At 38.2% G+C, this 16518-nt stretch overlaps 1 protein-coding gene across 2 annotated transcripts; it reads right to left on the bottom strand.

Annotated features, from left to right (window-relative positions):
• Positions 1 to 650: 650 nt before the first annotated feature.
• mbtd1 (mbt domain containing 1) lies at positions 651 to 16079 on the bottom strand. Of its 2 annotated transcripts, XM_067575700.1 has the most exons (17): positions 15913 to 16078; positions 13643 to 13847; positions 13373 to 13506; positions 13165 to 13279; positions 12986 to 13068; positions 12768 to 12885; positions 12058 to 12192; positions 11873 to 11961; positions 11472 to 11706; positions 11264 to 11319; positions 10938 to 11042; positions 10658 to 10805; positions 10416 to 10498; positions 9201 to 9435; positions 8190 to 8261; positions 5949 to 6101; positions 651 to 5454 (listed from the first exon to the last, which is right to left on the bottom strand). In XM_067575700.1, the coding sequence occupies exons 1-17, from the start codon at positions 15931 to 15933 to the stop codon at positions 5336 to 5338; spliced, it is 2106 nt and encodes a 701-aa protein (XP_067431801.1). In that variant the 5' UTR covers positions 15934 to 16078; the 3' UTR covers positions 651 to 5335. The 2 variants fall into 2 exon arrangements, with proteins under 2 accessions (XP_067431801.1, XP_067431802.1); XM_067575701.1 differs by lacking the exon at positions 5949 to 6101 and having other exon boundaries at positions 15913 to 16079.
• Between the last annotated feature and the right edge of the window lie 439 nt (positions 16080 to 16518).

Genomic DNA, 16518 nt, shown 5'->3' on the forward strand with positions numbered 1-16518 from the left:
CAAATAAGAGCCGTAAAAACAGGAATCTTATGAGCAACTGCTTACCTAAATGTGAAATTCAACCACTGCCCAATACTTAGTGTTGAAATTTAAATACCAGATTATATAGCACTGAAATATTTTACTTTGAAAATCATCCACCTGAATTGATGTGGTTTGAATGCCTGTCTTTAAAATATCCTTTAGCTCATTTCAAATGGTGCAATTTTCAAAAATAGCATTGAATATAGAGCTGCAAGTCGATTAATCGATTAGTTGCCAACTATTAAATTAATCAGCAACTATTTTAATGATCAATTTATCATTTTGAGTCATTTTTTAAGAAAAAACTGTCCAAATTCTCTGATTCCAGCTTCTTAAATGTTTCTGTAGTCCTTTTTTGACAGTAAACTGAATATTGTCGACAATATGGTGGACAAAACAAGACATTTGAGGACGTCATCAAGGAAAGAATGATCAACATTTTTCACAATTTTCTGACATTTTAAGAACCAATCGACTAATCAAGAAAATAATTGACAGAGTAATAGATTATGTTCATAATCATTAGTTGCAGTTCTAGTTGAATATGTGACAAACTACATTCAAGTTGATCAAATTCAATTTGTTCAGTGCCCCTTAAGCTGCAAAATGTATTTATTTTTTAAATCTAAATCTAAAACATCTTTTGGGCTCTAATCTGCCAGAACAAGAGGAAGAAGTAGCCGTGGTAGCATGAATTACAAAGTTTACATTTTTAATCTTGAACTTTCACCAAGCCAATTTGTGCAAACTTGCTTTTTTTTTTTTTTTTTTTTTTTTACCTGATTTGAATTTGACTTATTTAAGAAGTCCTGAAAGAAAAGATATTAAAACATATTAAGTTGTACAAATTAAAAGATGAAGATTAACTTGAATATAGCGTTTCAAAAACTGGACAGATGAATTTTGATCTGAATTCATGAACCCTTAAAACATTCCATAACTGAGACAATTAGTTAATCTTAAAAAATAAAATCAAGTGTTTCGAATTACTTACTACACCCATATTAAGACAGCTGATTTTCAAAATAAAATATCTCAATACTATAAATTCAGTGGTATTTAAATTTCAACATCAAGTATCCAACAGTGATTTCAAAAGTAGTTTTTCAGTCACTAAAAAAACAGTCATTAGGGCACTTATTTGCTTCCATACAATAGATGCACATGATGAAGATGCCTTTGAGCTTTCCAAACCCAGCTGATTCAGACCTGTAGGTATGACCCCTACAACCAAAAAAAAGAAACACAAACTTCCTGAGAATTGAATCATGAACCTTACTGGTAGAAAGAGAAATTATGGATCTTTTACCGTCACTGAGAAGTTTAAATCTCTTCTGTATTTCAATACAGCCTTTGGCCATACAGTGAGTATTCTGTATATGAACCCTTGATCACAAAAATCAGTTATACAATACCATTTTGTTAAAATTATCTCATATGTTAATTATATTAATGTAGTGATCTTGACATTTGCGGGTGCTATAAGTTTTATTTAACATAGCAAAATAATATGGGATCTATTATTATTGCATATCATTCAAATTAGAAGACTACCTCATGTGCTGTTATAAAATTTTTCCATGTTTGGTGTCTAGTCTTCAAGTGGATCATTTTTAGGTCATCATTTTCATTTGCATATGCTAACACACTGCCAGTCTATTTCACACTCGTGTTTTAGCTAAACGTGGCTAGCATCAGGAGGTAGTAGATAAACAGCTGCAAAAATCTAGCTCTAAGAAGAATGAAAGAGAAGGAGTCTTGTCATCTCCACGGCCATGCGTGGCTTTCTGACTAATCAGGATTTGTTTCTCCATACCATCATAGTCATGAAGAATATATATATAGAATCTATGTATTTATGCCACTTTTAGATTCTGTCGTCTTACGTGAATGCTGCCCTCAAAGACTATTGGAAAAGCAGTGCATTGTTCATGTTTCATTATTAACAACAAACCTGTTATTCTGTGGCTCAGGTGAATCATAAACTAGCTTGCATACATATGGCTCTGACATGAGAACAACCTAAGCAATAAAAAAAACAATAATGCTTTGCATATTACCCTAGTAAAAATACAACATATTCTTTTTTGCATTTGGACATCAAAACTGCTTGATTATGAAATTGTTTAACTGAGGCTGTTCCCCTGCTGTTCTCTCAACACAACAGGACTCCAACCTCTTAGTATCAATAACAGAAACCAAAGTTTGATGCTACAAATGCTGAATGTATGGAGTCATGAGTGTGCCAAAAGTTTAGTGTTTAACTATATCAAACTAATTCATTCATTCATTTTAATAGCAATTATTAATTTAATTTATATTTAAATGATGCATGAAAAAACTCATATAAAAATCCTTTAATTTGCTAAATAATAATTTTATTTCCTTGTTGTATATTTAATGGATTAATTAATGATTACATATCAAAATGGAATTGCAAAATTATTTTTCAAAAGGATTTTCAGAGTCCCACTAACACATGACAGCTGGCCAATTAGAGCTCCCTTCGCCTCTCTGTGGTCTCTGTGGGTTGGTCTTTGTTTAAAGAAAAAAATAATTGTGCCATTCCATTTCAAAATTCTATTATTAATCCATAAAAAGGAAATAAAAATATTAATCTGCAAATGTAATGATTTTTTTTATTTAGCTTTTTAATGCATTATCTAAATAAAAAGTTAAATAATCTATTTGTATTGCTCTTAAAATTTTAAAAATTTTCAATTGATTATAATTAAACACTGAAAATGACTATATTTATTCTGGTGGCATACTCCAGAATCCATATTGGGTATGAATACAGCAGACATGGTCCAAAACACAACAGAAACACCTGTATCTGCAATCTGAATCACTGCTGTAGTGCGACCTTTGACAGTATGCAAGTGATGCACCTGCAGCACTCACATTTTAACCTGCTGTACGGTGATGATGATGATACATTGGTCAGTTGTGTTGTAAGACTGAGGTTCCTCCCTGACAGCAGCTACATCCAAACTGTGAAGGTCTAAGTACATACTGTAGGGCTGGACAGTGGGAATAACATGTCAGAGTATACCCTATCATACCAGTAAGGTTTCTCTTTTATACAACATACCCTGCTGCTCACTTACACTCACACTATGCAAATTTGTTTCTCCTTTAGTATTTCTTAAAAACTACGATGATTTTTTAAATGGAAAAATTCTCATTTCCACAACTTCATAATTTCTCTTCAACATTACAGCACAGACAAGACCCTGAAATATTCACAATAGTAAATGATACATTCCTGCAATTGCTTTTTTTGGTACAGTAAGAGAACTGTGTTGTCCTGGGCTCATCAGCACTGCTGACTTCTTGCTGCAGCAGTTACTAATCCACAGTTAGTGGTATTGTGGGATTGCTGGTTACTGCGATAGGTCCCTAGAGCTCCACATTTAGCTATCAAAGCCACCCGACACTGTTTCCTCATTAGATATGAGCTATCTTGGTTAAGCTTATGCAGGCTAATGTAATCTACAGGTTTAAAAACTGGACCGTGAAGGGAAAATTGTGTTAAGGCCACAGTTTTGGGGGGAAAGTTGTAGCTCAAAATGCTGGCATAAAAGTTGTTGTAACAAAAACCAGATATTTCCCACAATACCCACTTAATGTAGCTGAATAGTGTTGGTGGAAGCTCAATGGAATGTGAAAGAGGATTTCTGTAATTAATACATCATAAAAACAATGGTAAGGACTGATGTTTAAAGCTGCACCATGTCCATTTACATTTTCCATCCGATCACTGTAACACAAAGGTTCCAGGTGCAGCTTAAGTGTAGGATTTGTTCATGCTGAAACATTTAGATTATTTGATTAAAAGTGCAAGTATGTAGACCCTAACCCTAATTCAGGTGGTTGCAATCTGCAACCTCACTGCTAGATGCCACTAAAACCTACACACTGGTCCTTTCATTTTTAATAATCAAGCAATAATTTTAAACTGCCAAAAAAGTTGCAGTGTTGGTGGAGCAAAACGAAACAAAACATCTGAAGACGCCATCTTGGACTCTGGTAAATAGTGAAAAATCCCATCACGAGTTTCCAAAGGATTAATCAACAAAATTATTTAAAAACTAATTGAAAATATTTCAGTTGCAGTCAAAGAAGTTTTATGTTATCTATATCTTTTTGGTGACTTTGATGGAAGCAGGTGTACCAACAAAGTCCTAGTATGAATGATGTTGTTGAACTTGAATCAGATTTTGGTTCTGTAATGTTTGAATAAGAAACCAATGCAGCTGTGGAAATCTTCTGGCCAATATAAGAGGAAACAAAATTTAAAAAAAAAAAAAAAAAAAAAAAAGACCAAATATCAGTAATGCTGAGCAGCATTGTACTACACATTGTCATCCAATCACAATTCGTAATATCTATATTCTGTAGTTCTATTTGAATAGGTCTCCACATACTATATGAATATAATTACTTTTATGAAACAATACACGTTAAGTTTCCCACACAGCCACCAGAATGCAAATGCAAAAAAAGTACATTAAGACAACTCAAAAATCATCACAAAATAAAAAAGGGAAAAAAACTTCAAGTACTATTAACAAAGTAAAAGTCCACCTGGCAATATTATTCAGAAGAAAATAATCAAAATATACACAACTGTGTTCCTCTCTCTGCCAGCCTCTCTTCTCTCCTCAGGCCAATGGAAATCCTGCGTTCAGTGGCTGACTCTCTGACCTGAAAACAAACCAAAACAACAACAACAACAAAAAAAAAGACAAAAAACAAAAAAAAGACCTGGCTCAATAAATGGTTCTCACAGTTTCTACAGGTCTCTGTGCGCTGCCCAGATTGTGGCAGAGGCAGGATGGGCTGATGTTGACTTGCAGGACCCCCCTTTTCTGTAGAAAAAGGGGTTGTTTTTTATCCATCAAAATATCTTGTCTTGTTGGATGTTTCAGACAGGAGAGGAGAGAAAGCCGATGTTACCACGAGGGTGGTACAAAAGAGAATGCCCAAACATCTGTGAACCAGACTGTGCCTGGCTGCTTTCCAACCCTTCAATCATACAGGTTTTGTGAGTGATTATGTGCACACACAGCTACAAGGTTGGAAACTTGTTCAGAAGGATGTTCCGTTCAGAATTTTTCAGAAACATGAAATCGACCCCCTTCTCCTCTTCATTGCCCATCTCCTGTACTGACTCCATGAAGGCTGTGCCATTGGTCTGTAGGTGTAATTTGAGGCTTGTTTGATTCTCCACGTTCCTGATGCTTGCTGGGGTTTTTGAGAGATGTGTCCTGCCCCGCTTCGTCCTGCTCTGTCTAACCTTGTGATCTCAGGGCTCCTGTTTGATGTAGTAGCTGCCCGAGCCGTTGCTCTCCTGGTCGGAGGTGCCCTGTGAGAAGGTAAACTCGTCCACCTCTGCCGTCTCCTCCTTCATTCGCAGGAGAGAGTCTACACACAGGGACAGAGACAGATAAGAGAGAGAGAACAGCAGCAAAGATGAGCCAGTTGTGTTCATGCACTTTGAGGAAAATACAGGAGGGGCCTTTGTCTTTGTTCCAGCCGTTAATGTTAACTCCACATGCATGACGAGCATCAGGATAACTACTTAAAAAAAAAAAAAAAATCAAATGAAACATGCTTTATGACTGCTTCAGAGTGGAGACAAAACACTAGTAATGCAGAGTGTAATTCTCGCAAAACAAATGAAGAGTGCAGTATGTTTGTAGAGCTTCACTGACCTGGGAAAATATTCATGTGAGAACAATGATAATGAACATGTACAAACAAAGGTTGATTTAACAGTAGGACATGCAGCATCAGCAGCATCCAGCTCCACAGTGAGGTCCTGGGACTGGGACTCAGAGGACTGTCTCCTGTTTAAAACGCAGGCGAGCCTCAGAGGGCTCGGTGCCGTGCTGGTTTTATCGTTAGTGTGACGTTACCTGATTTGTGGGTTTGGTGGAGGTGGGTTCGGGGCCGGGGCCGAGCGGGCCCCTGGGCAGGATAAGGGGGCGGACTCTGCTCTTCGTCCCCCGAGAAGCTCCTCCTCCTGCCTGCCTGACTGAAGGGCCGTCGACCAACCGGAATCTTCCTCTCTAAACACCAAGCCAGACTCGGGTCAGCTACCAGGGGCTTATTACACACAGGTGTTCAATTCAACTGGAACGTGTTCTCAATGTTTAGATTATATATTAGGAAGGAAAGTTTTAAAAAGGTTAGAGCTTAGGGTGAAACTTTAAATTTAACCTCACACGGTTGTTGATATGCCCATCTGAATAAGCCCCTGGTAAGCTGTACTCAGACTGCCAGACCCAAGTAAGCATATGCACTGTTGTTAGCTACCAAGAGCAAAGCTACAGCAACTGTGAATATATATGGAAGTCCATGGCTGGCAATATTTCAATGAAATCACTTCATAAAATTCCATTTTCATTTTTATGACCATGGCGTATGACAAAATTAATAACATTTAAAATCCAATCTTTATGTTTGACATTCAGAATTACTGCCAAAATTAAAAACAACAAAAAAAACCCTCAATTAACCATTAATGAAAAATGAAATTGAATAAGACATTTGATTTTCAATTTGGCAGACAATGTATTACATAAATATATGTGTAAATTGGACTTTTGACTTATCTCCTTAGTTTAGATCATTTCTAGTTACAAGTGAATAGAAATGGCCTTTTTCATTGTTGTTTCATAATCATCTTCATAATGGTTGACAGATTTCACAAACAGGCCTGGGGGAATCCTTCCACTATAAAAACATTTCATGTTTATTAGAAACCAGCTAAAATCAAGACATTATAAAATTCTTATGAAGTCGAGTTTGCAATTTCATTTTCAAGTTTAGAAATATAAGAAATATAACATTTTGTGATGTTAATTCTCAAAGGCCTCTGCGAAATCTGTCAAATGCAACCAGTAAGAATTTGACCCTTAAAAAAAATGACATGAAAAGGTCAGTTTCCATTTCATCAGAAAAATCAGCACGTAAGTCAAAAGTCCAGTTTGCACTAATATTTTCAACTTTAGGTTGCAGTCAAGTTTTATGCTTAGGGAGTACACTGAAAATCCAGTGTTTTTCATTTTAATTTCACGTATTTTTGAGAATGCAAATAGAATTTTACAATTTTAATATGGATTTTGTCATACATCATGTGCACACAAATAAAATTTCAATATTAGCAGCCATGGGTTTCCATGTAGAAAATACTTTCAAAAGTGTTCAACAAAAAAAGCACTAATTTAGCATTAGCATCTGCTTTTGTGAAACCATAACTTTGGACCTAAACAGGGGTGCAACACCAGACCCTCTGCTCTCAAAAACCTCAAGTATCTCAAACACAAAAACAAAATCTCAAACACTACTCTGTCCCTGTGTGACTCCAACGTGTGCAGGTTATAAGTTAAAGGATAGGATCCCATTTTGCCAAGGTCAGGTGCCCATATGAACTTTGAAACAGTTTTTGTTTGCTGTAATCATCCCCCCTGCTCATACTGGCCCTGAAGAGATCCCTTCTAACATGCTTCAAATAGAAGACAAAATCCAGTCCTCATTCAGTGAAAAAGGTATTCATAATTTATATGAAGATAACATGAAGCTTCAATCAAAACTAAGTGAGTATCTTAGCCTTTTTAGTAAATATTCCCATGACAATGTGTCTGTGATGAGCTGTGGTAACAGGACAGTAACATTAAGTAAATAAGTATTTTCATATTAAAAGCACTTGAGTTGTCTTCCCACTATTGAGGCTTCATATTAGTTTCAGATAAACTTTTGGAGTGTAGTTTTGCACAGAAGGAGGACTGCATGACTCAGAAGGGATCTTGTCATGGCTAGTTTGAACAGGAGGGATGATTACAGCAATCAAAGCCTGTTATAATGATCATATGTGTTTTAAGACAGACTTTAAAAAAATGTGAACCTATCCTTTAATGACTATTCCTCTCAAAAGGGAAAAGACACTTCTTTCACCTTTTCACAACATCTTGCAATGTGACACAGAAGGTCCAATGAAAATATTCCAGACACACCGCACAGGTGACCAATCAGAGAGCAGCAGAGTTTCCACCAGAAATGTAGCCAGTGACAGTAAGAGGAACAGGAAAAGGAGAAGGCAAAGGAAGGAGTGGAGAGAAGCAAATCCACTCGACAGTGCACAAGAGATTACTCACTTTTCTTTTGGCCTTTGTACTGTTGGGCCTTTTTCTTCTGCTTAGGCACAGATTGAGGCATTTCTCTGTTACCTGAAAGAAGAGACAGGAAACTTAGGAACTTTGATGGACAAAGGAGATGACATTAAACTTTAGTGTTCTCATAAGGGTAACTGTGGTAACACAATGATAAAGTGTGAGGGTTAAAATAGTACTACAAATGTAGCATAAGGATTTTATAAAATCTAGCACGCCCTACAACGAGGGAGTCATTTTGGTGCCAGTATGAAATAAGCTTTATTATAAACTTGGATATAAATGAAACATAAAGTAAACTTTCTTTACACAAAAAGTCTATGATGGCTCTATTCAAACAAAGCCCATAATGGACAGAGTTGCTGCTTATATAGTATTTGGCACCAGGTTTACAAGAGGGAACACAAAGCTCACCACAGTGATGGAAAATAATGATTCCAGTGATGGATTTTTTAACTTTTTTGCAGTTGAATGACTGTTTATCTCCTGGCTTAATTAATGTCTATAGTGAGCACAAGAGACTCTCGCCTCCCTCTTCTCATTAGTCAAATGTATCTATTGGTCAGAACATTGAATTCTGCCTGACTGTCTATTTTATAGTCTACAAGCTGACACCATCCAGACATAGTATAATATTTAAAGATGGCAGGTTGGGACTGTTGTTTGATTCCTTTTTGCTCACATGCTTTAAGGTTTTTGCTGAACAATAACTTTGCTGTTTCTTAAATTGATGTTATTGAAACATTTTCAATACTGAAGACTGATTTGAAGAGTCATTCAAACATGAGACTGACATGTAAAATAGCCAGCACATTTACATAATGACATGTTATCTGAAATGTACTTGTACTGATGAAACAAATTCTACTGTTCTGACTCATGTCAGTGGCAATCTACCATTAAGATAACACAAAGTTAACATGTTTGTCCTCATGATGGCGCTAGAGGCAGATCAGATAGTCAGCAAGGGTTCAGCGAGATGTATCAGGCTCTTACTCTGTGAGGCGGGGGGTTGGAGCTGGTAGCCCGTCAGCTGACACCAGCCCACAGGGTAGAGGTCAGGTGACTCGCAGTCCACCCACTGGTCATACTCGTCCTCCCAGCCGTCAAAGTGGATCCTCAGTAGCCGGTGAACAATCCTCGTCACCGTGGCAACACACACAAGCCGCGGCTCCATCAGATCAACAGCCTCCAGCTTCATGCCTTGCCGGAAACCGTGATTGGGAACCTCCTAGAAGACGAGAGGCAGCAAGAACAGTGAAATAAATGATCATTTTACTCACTTTTATGCAATAATAACCTACTCCTTACTTCCAGTAAACAGTAGAAAAGCTCTGAGAAATCCTGAATCAATCCTCAATTAATAGGATAGAACGAGGGGGGAAAATCATCAGTGGTATGAAGAGGAGGCTGTGAACACAGCTCTACTCTTAGAGAAAAACACTTCCACCAATAAAATCAAACCAGCTGAAGTTTGACACAATTTCCTTCCCCTTAGTAGATTTCCTCCAGAGCTTTCTGCAAGAAGAAATCTACCAAGCGGAAATTGAGTTAAAGAAAGGTCAAGAAAGAAGAATTTAAGCTTGAATCAGCTGGAGCTCCTTTACAAAAAGGTTCACATTCTCACTTCTTTCACAACGGGTAAGATAAAATGTCTTTTGGGTTGGTTTTGGTGACAAATAACTAACTAGCATTTGCATTATTTTCATTTCTGATTAATCTGGTGATTATTTTCTCAATTAATCACAGAAAATAATGAAAAATGCCAGTTATAATGTCCAACGTGCCAATGTGAATGTATTCAGATTGCTTATTCAAACAGTCCAGAACCCAGAGATATTCAGTTGACCATCATAAAAAAACTCTCTGAAACAGGTTGGTACCACTGTGAATCCTGGAGCAACAGGAATACAATACAATATGATTAAAAATACACTTTACAGCAGCGTTACCTGCTTTACTGATCAGTTTTACTATTTCTCATCTACAGATTAAACCACTGATGACAGCAATCATAATAGCTCTGTCTGTCTTGGGTTGGTATAAAACCCTGTTGCTGTGTTTTTAAAAACCAAACAATTACAAGAACCTCTGTGAGGACGTTTGATTGTCACAGGTACATCACATACAGCAGCTTAATAACCAAACAAAATAATACCAAAAAACATCAAAACTGATAGAATGATGAGATCTTAATAAAGACATGCCTACCTTGTTAAAGAGCTTGACAGGAGCAGCTATTGAACCTGTTTCTCTGAGGTAGTCAAACCATTTAAATGGCAGTTTAGTGTACCCTGTGGAACAGAGTCAGCATTGAGACCACAACCTTAAGAAACCATATGCAAGATCTTATTAAACTACTTCAAATCAATAAGTTGGCGTGGAGAGTATACAAGCTCTGTGCCCCTTTACATTTACGAGGGCTCAAAGTAACAAACATGAGAGTGGAGTACCTCTAGGGGGTGTGAGTTCAATGTTGTTAATTTCACAGAAGCCGACAGGGAAGATGGAGGGGGAGGTGCCGTGGTAACAGAACCAGTCTGATCCATCCACTGCCTCCGAACCGTCGATCCCGATCATGAGGTACCCGTCTGCCAACACCTAAACAGCACACAATGGCTGAAATTAGTCTGGAGCAGCCCAGTGAAAGGTATTTTAAAATAAAAAAATAAGAACAAATCCTTATCATACTTATCACATGATGTAAATGCGGAGCTCCAGGAACACACTCACCTTTCTTACAGTGGCTACACATATAGCTGAGAGGTTGAGGGGGTCTATGGCCTCTAACTTCATCCCATCCCTGAACCATTCCCCACTCTGGTCCACGTCTTTCACCTGACATACACATGCAGATATAAAACAGAAGAATTGAATGCCTCCTAATAATGGCATCAGTTGGACATGTTGGAGGAAACCAATGTCAACCATCATATATCATATATGAGGTCTAAAAGCAACAGACAGCATCTGAATGAATACTGGGTCTACAGTGGCTGACGATGACACACTTGCATGTCCTGACAAAGGCATTTTGGATAGTAGAAATAGTGTTTTACCTTCTGGAAGAGCGGTGGAGGAGCGTCAACTTGACCGTCCATTTTCTTCGTTACATCTGAAAGATACATTGACAGGTCAAAAAACTTGTCATGTCTGAAGTAAAAATGCTTCAGCAACACAGGAAAAAAAAAAAGAGTGCAGTGAGCATTAAATGACTTCAAATGACAGTGCCACTGTCATTTGGTGTCACACTAAAAGCAAACGCACCGGATCGTTTGAAGCGGTGTCCGATGCTACGCGACCAGCCGATGTTATGTATGAGAGGGCTGTACATGTGGCACCAGAAGTCATCCGACCCGTCCTGGCTCTCCTCGTAAACCAGCCTGAGGCGCCCTCCGATTACCTGCTCCACCAGCGCCACCCGTGTCCGGCACAGATAGTTCTTATCCACCACCTCTACCCGCATCAGCTTCTTAAAGGGGAACTGTATGTTCTCATGTACCTACAGTGAAACATGATCAATAGTTTTAACAAATAAAGGCTAAATGTGAGGCAAGAAATTCACAGTTTTTTACAATAGTCACATCATGCTTTTTCGAAGGGGTTCAGCTTCACATACACACATCTTAAAGGACTAGCCAGCTGGCCTAGGTAAACGTGTGTCTCACCTTTTCATTAAAGTCAGGTGGCAGTGTTTTAGCTCCAGTGAGACGCTTCACAAGAAAGGCTTTCCAGTTAGAGTACTTATGCTGTATGCCTGGAATAGATATTACATAAACACCCCGAACAATTACCACCAGCCATCCAAGAACACAAAGAACTTTAACAACTGAAAATTTGTTATAAGGCTCACTTTTTGGAGGTACAAGAGGTTTGCGACTAGAGGCGCACCATCCCACTGGGTGCACCTCAGGGATGCAGAGATTACACCAGAAGTCTTTACTGTTGTCATTGTCAAAGCCCTCATACCGCAGGAGAGCCTTGAACCCTGCAAAACAAGAAAACAGATGTGGTCGCCAACGTTAGGAGAACAGTTAAAAGACAGGAATCAAAGTTGAACTATTATCAAATTAAAAGACAAGGGAAATAGTAAAAACTACACTCTAAGACACTCTTATATACTGCGGTCTATCTGGGAGAGAGGAAGAAGCAGCAAAGAGAAAGAAAGGGTGAGAGGACAGATAGCTAGCAGGAGAGAGGGAGAGATGTGAACTTGTTATTTGGTAATCAGGTGACATAATTCAGTGTGATTCTGTGGTTTATCAGTGAAGTCTCTCCTAATGTTGACAGGCAGACATGTGAAAATGGTCTTCTATGAATGGGCCTATCATATGTACAACTAAAACCAGCTTAGAGGTTGAGACGCCGACCATGAATCACAACATCCCCGGTTCAAATCTGATCAGAGAGCATTGTTGCACATCATTCCTGTTCTTTCCCCACATTTCCTGTCATCTCGCTACTGTAAGAATCTCTAAGAAACAGAAATGCCCCAAACATGAAAGTAAGATACACAGTTTTCCTAACATATCAGACAGTTTTAGGGTGGATTTGGTCTCTTACCTGCTAGCTTAATGATTTCTGCTATCCAGTACACCTTAGTGGAGAGGCTGGTATCGGAGTTGATCACTTCAATCCTCACTCCTTCTTCAATGTCTCCCCAGCATGTCCCCATAGGGGCCTGAAGCACAGAGGTAGCGGTTAACTTATTCAGTCAAAAAAAATAAAATAAAATTAACAAATTAGTGGTTGCTATCAACTTAACTCAAGTTTTTACTTACGTGCTTGAAACAGCTGACTGGAGCTCCGATCGTGTTATTGCTACAGAGATACCGACCCCAGTCGAAGCTCTCGGCAGGGACCACTGACAGAAACAGAAAATGGTGTGAAGCTGGAGAATATTTAAACAGAGCAGCACTGTTACTCTTTTCACCATCATGACTGTTTTTTGCTAACATACCGGCTTTTGATTTGGCCTGGTTCTGTTGACTTGCTTGGTACTGGGCGTAAGCTGCCAACTTTGCCATAAGAGGCTGTTTCTGTAAGACTTTTGCCTTTTTTGTTGGTGGTTTGCCCTAGCAAAGGCAAAGCAGACATCAGTATGTGTGTGATTATATATGAATCTTAGATAAACTGGGATAATAGGCATATAGCCATAATGCCTTTACCTGGAGTCTTGCCAAGATGCTAGCTTTTTTGGAATTTGAGGAATAACTCCTGGAACAAGACACACTGCAGAAGCGCTTGGTTTTGGAGTAAAAGGCATCTCGTACTCCGACCATCCCACACATCTCACAGGTGGCTGTGAAACAGAGACAGATAATCTGTTAAAATCACCAGATTACTACATGTTGGCAAATTACTTTTTGTCACTCACAGGATTATGTTCCAAAGATGCATACATAGCATAAGTTCCAAACATATTTCCATGCACTGACCCATTCCAGCCTTGCCGTCGGGGTAGGTGTAGACTTGGCCATTGTTCTTGATGATGGGCAGACTGGCAGGGATGGAGGGCGCCACCTCATCCTCGCTGTCCTCTGTGCTGGAGCTGCTGGTGGACTCCTCGCTGCAGCTGTCGTAGCCATCAAACATCCCGAATGAGTCTCTCCGCTTACGCTCTGAACGTGGGGTGCGTTCAGCCTTCACAGTCAAGAAAATGACAAAAATGACATTAGAGTCTGAGTTAATTCAATACTTTTAGAATGCAAACAACAATTATCTTCCTTAATAATATATCTGACTATTTATCAGAAGTGCTCAATTCACTATTTGGTCTATAAAATATTAGAAAATAGGGAAAGTGACCGTCACAGTTTCCCCAAAAAACAGTCCAAAGCCAAGAGATATTCAGTTCACCATAACAGACAACTAAGAAACCAGTGTATATATTCTGTATATTTGCAGTTCAAAGCTGAAACCAGGGATTTTTTTGCATTTTGGCTTTAAAAAAAAAATTACTAAAATGGGACCTATTATACTCATTTCCAGCTCTATATTTTTACTCTGGGACTTCACGCTCCTCACCCTTTATGCAGCCCCTCAGTTCAGCCTCTGTCTCTAACAGGCAGTCTTAGCCCCTGACTCTATAAGGTCCCCCTCCAAATGAGCCCATTCTGTTCTAATTGGCCAGCTTTGCGGAAGTTGACGGGGGGCAGCCATATCAAAGTCGTGTTAAATTACTGGTGATGCAAACCCAACATTTCCTGCTTTACTATTTCATATTAAAAGCTTTTAAATGACTAAATAATAAGATACTTTTACTATGACGAATTTACAGGAAATGAAAGGTGTTCATCACTGAATTAGCAGAGCTTTGTTAGCAGCGCTAAAAACCAGTCGACACAGCATCATATGGAGATATTTGGAGCTCTTTGATGAGCGCATCAGTTAGAAATAATGCAGGGAGGAATAGTACAAACAGAAATATCCACAGTGATGATGATGATGATGTTTGATGAAGAGCTGCAGACAACCAGCACACCTCCAACAGGTAAACTACTTGTTTTACTTTGCCATGCTGTGTGATGGAAAAACACTCACGCATGCCAGCTCGACTCAAGTCATAGTTTAGCATGACTACCCCCAAAACAATGGAAAAACTATGTGTGGAGCAGGTGACCATATACAGAAATCCATCAAAAGCTGATGTCAGCTCAGGATCAAAGTAGAAAAAACTGTTGGAAACTGAGCGTCCAGAGCAGTCTGACGCCAGTGCTTTTTGCTCACAGGGATTACCTCTACATATGTTTACCTCATTATTTAACGCTTTGGCCACATTTAATATGAACATCTGACATTGTAACATTATATAAATGACTGAAAATAAGAAAAAGCATAATTAATAATATATTATTACTTGATCATCAAAAATGTTGCCAATTAATATTCTATTAATCAACTAGCTGATTGACTCAATTGTTTCAGCAATAGAATACTCTCAATAGATTGTTGAAACAGGTTTAGTTAAAGATTTTTAAGTATTACACAATCACAATTTTCCCTGGATGATATTTTGCAGCCTCTTTAAAAATGCCATGTTTTACAATCTGACCTGGAAAGACAGCCAATAGTGAAAAATGAGAAAATACTATGTAAAAATATTCAGAAAAGCCAAATCTAAACATAATTAGTATTGCAGTGAAAAATGGGGAAATTATATATCTTGTTCATTAGGTCTGCAGGATCCGGAACAGTGCTAAAGTGTTTACTGTTGTCACAGCCTGCCACTTCCTCCTCTGAGCATCACAGCTGACATCCTAACTGGCTGCGTTAACGTTCATTATTTAACCAGAAAGAAAAAACAACGTTCTAGCCAGTAAGCACATACTAAATAAAATTCAAGATGTGCAAAATAGAAAAGCTAGCTAAAATGGAAGGCAGCGGCGGCCTTATTAGAAAAAGCTCCGAATGCTAACTAGCATTAGCACAACTAGCTAACTAGCTAGCGGAAACCTGTTTTTCCAGTTTACATTCATAAAAGCAGACCACACAATTCAATTTCTTAGCAAACTTGCACCTTCATATATGTAGTTAAAATAGCCGTGGGGTTCTTTTGTTTCTACCATTTAGGTTTTTTTGAGAGCTTTCCAATATTTAACCACTAGCTAGCTACTGATAACAGATAAAAACAAAGGAGGAGCGCTAGGCTCAGCAAATCCTCTGAAATCGGAGGCTCGCGGCCCTAAAATGTCTAAAATTAACTCACCAAATCCCTTGTGTCTTCCATCAGCCCTTCATATAGATAACGTTCTAGTAACCTGTGCTGCCCAGTGCAAAGAAAACCCCTCCGCCGGGGATATATTTGGCTTTGAAATATCAAAGTCTAAATTATTACTACCAAGCAGGATATCAACAAATTACTCTGCTTCTTTTGCGCATGTGCGAACGTAACCTACTTTCATGTGATTGGTCAATCCGGAATGGAGGTCATCGACCGATACAGAAACAAAACAGAGGAACTCTGCGATGGAAATGAATGAATGACCTCTTCAATTTAAACACAACACACCTGTGTCAAACCACCACTAATTTGTGATTAATGATGTGTGTCATGTTTTTAGTGATGTTTTCTATGATCATTTTAACTTATGTGAAGTGTCTTTGAGTACCCGGAAAAGCGCTCTATAAATAAAATGTGTAAATATTATGATTAATTTACACAAAAGGAACATTTATTGTAAAACTATTTGTTTTATCTTAAAGGACAGGTTCACACATTTTCAAGTGTGTCTTAAAACAGTCAAGTGTCCAAATGAACCGTGAAAGAGGTTTTCCACACTGTAATCATTCCTACTGTTCACACTGGCTATTA

This window comes from Thunnus thynnus, chromosome 20 (assembly GCF_963924715.1).
Source record: "Thunnus thynnus chromosome 20, fThuThy2.1, whole genome shotgun sequence".
Classification (NCBI taxonomy): domain Eukaryota; kingdom Metazoa; phylum Chordata; class Actinopteri; order Scombriformes; family Scombridae; genus Thunnus; species Thunnus thynnus.

Coding starts and splice junctions, on each gene's coding strand:
- mbtd1 (XM_067575700.1), bottom strand. CDS start 15,933: ATGGAAGACACAAGGGATTTG. Junction 10,806..10,937: donor GTGTAGCCACTGTAAGAAAG/GTGAGTGTGTTC, acceptor TGTGCTGTTTAG/GTGTTGGCAGACGGGTACCT. Junction 9,436..10,415: donor CTGTCAAGCTCTTTAACAAG/GTAGGCATGTCT, acceptor CTCGTCTTCTAG/GAGGTTCCCAATCACGGTTT.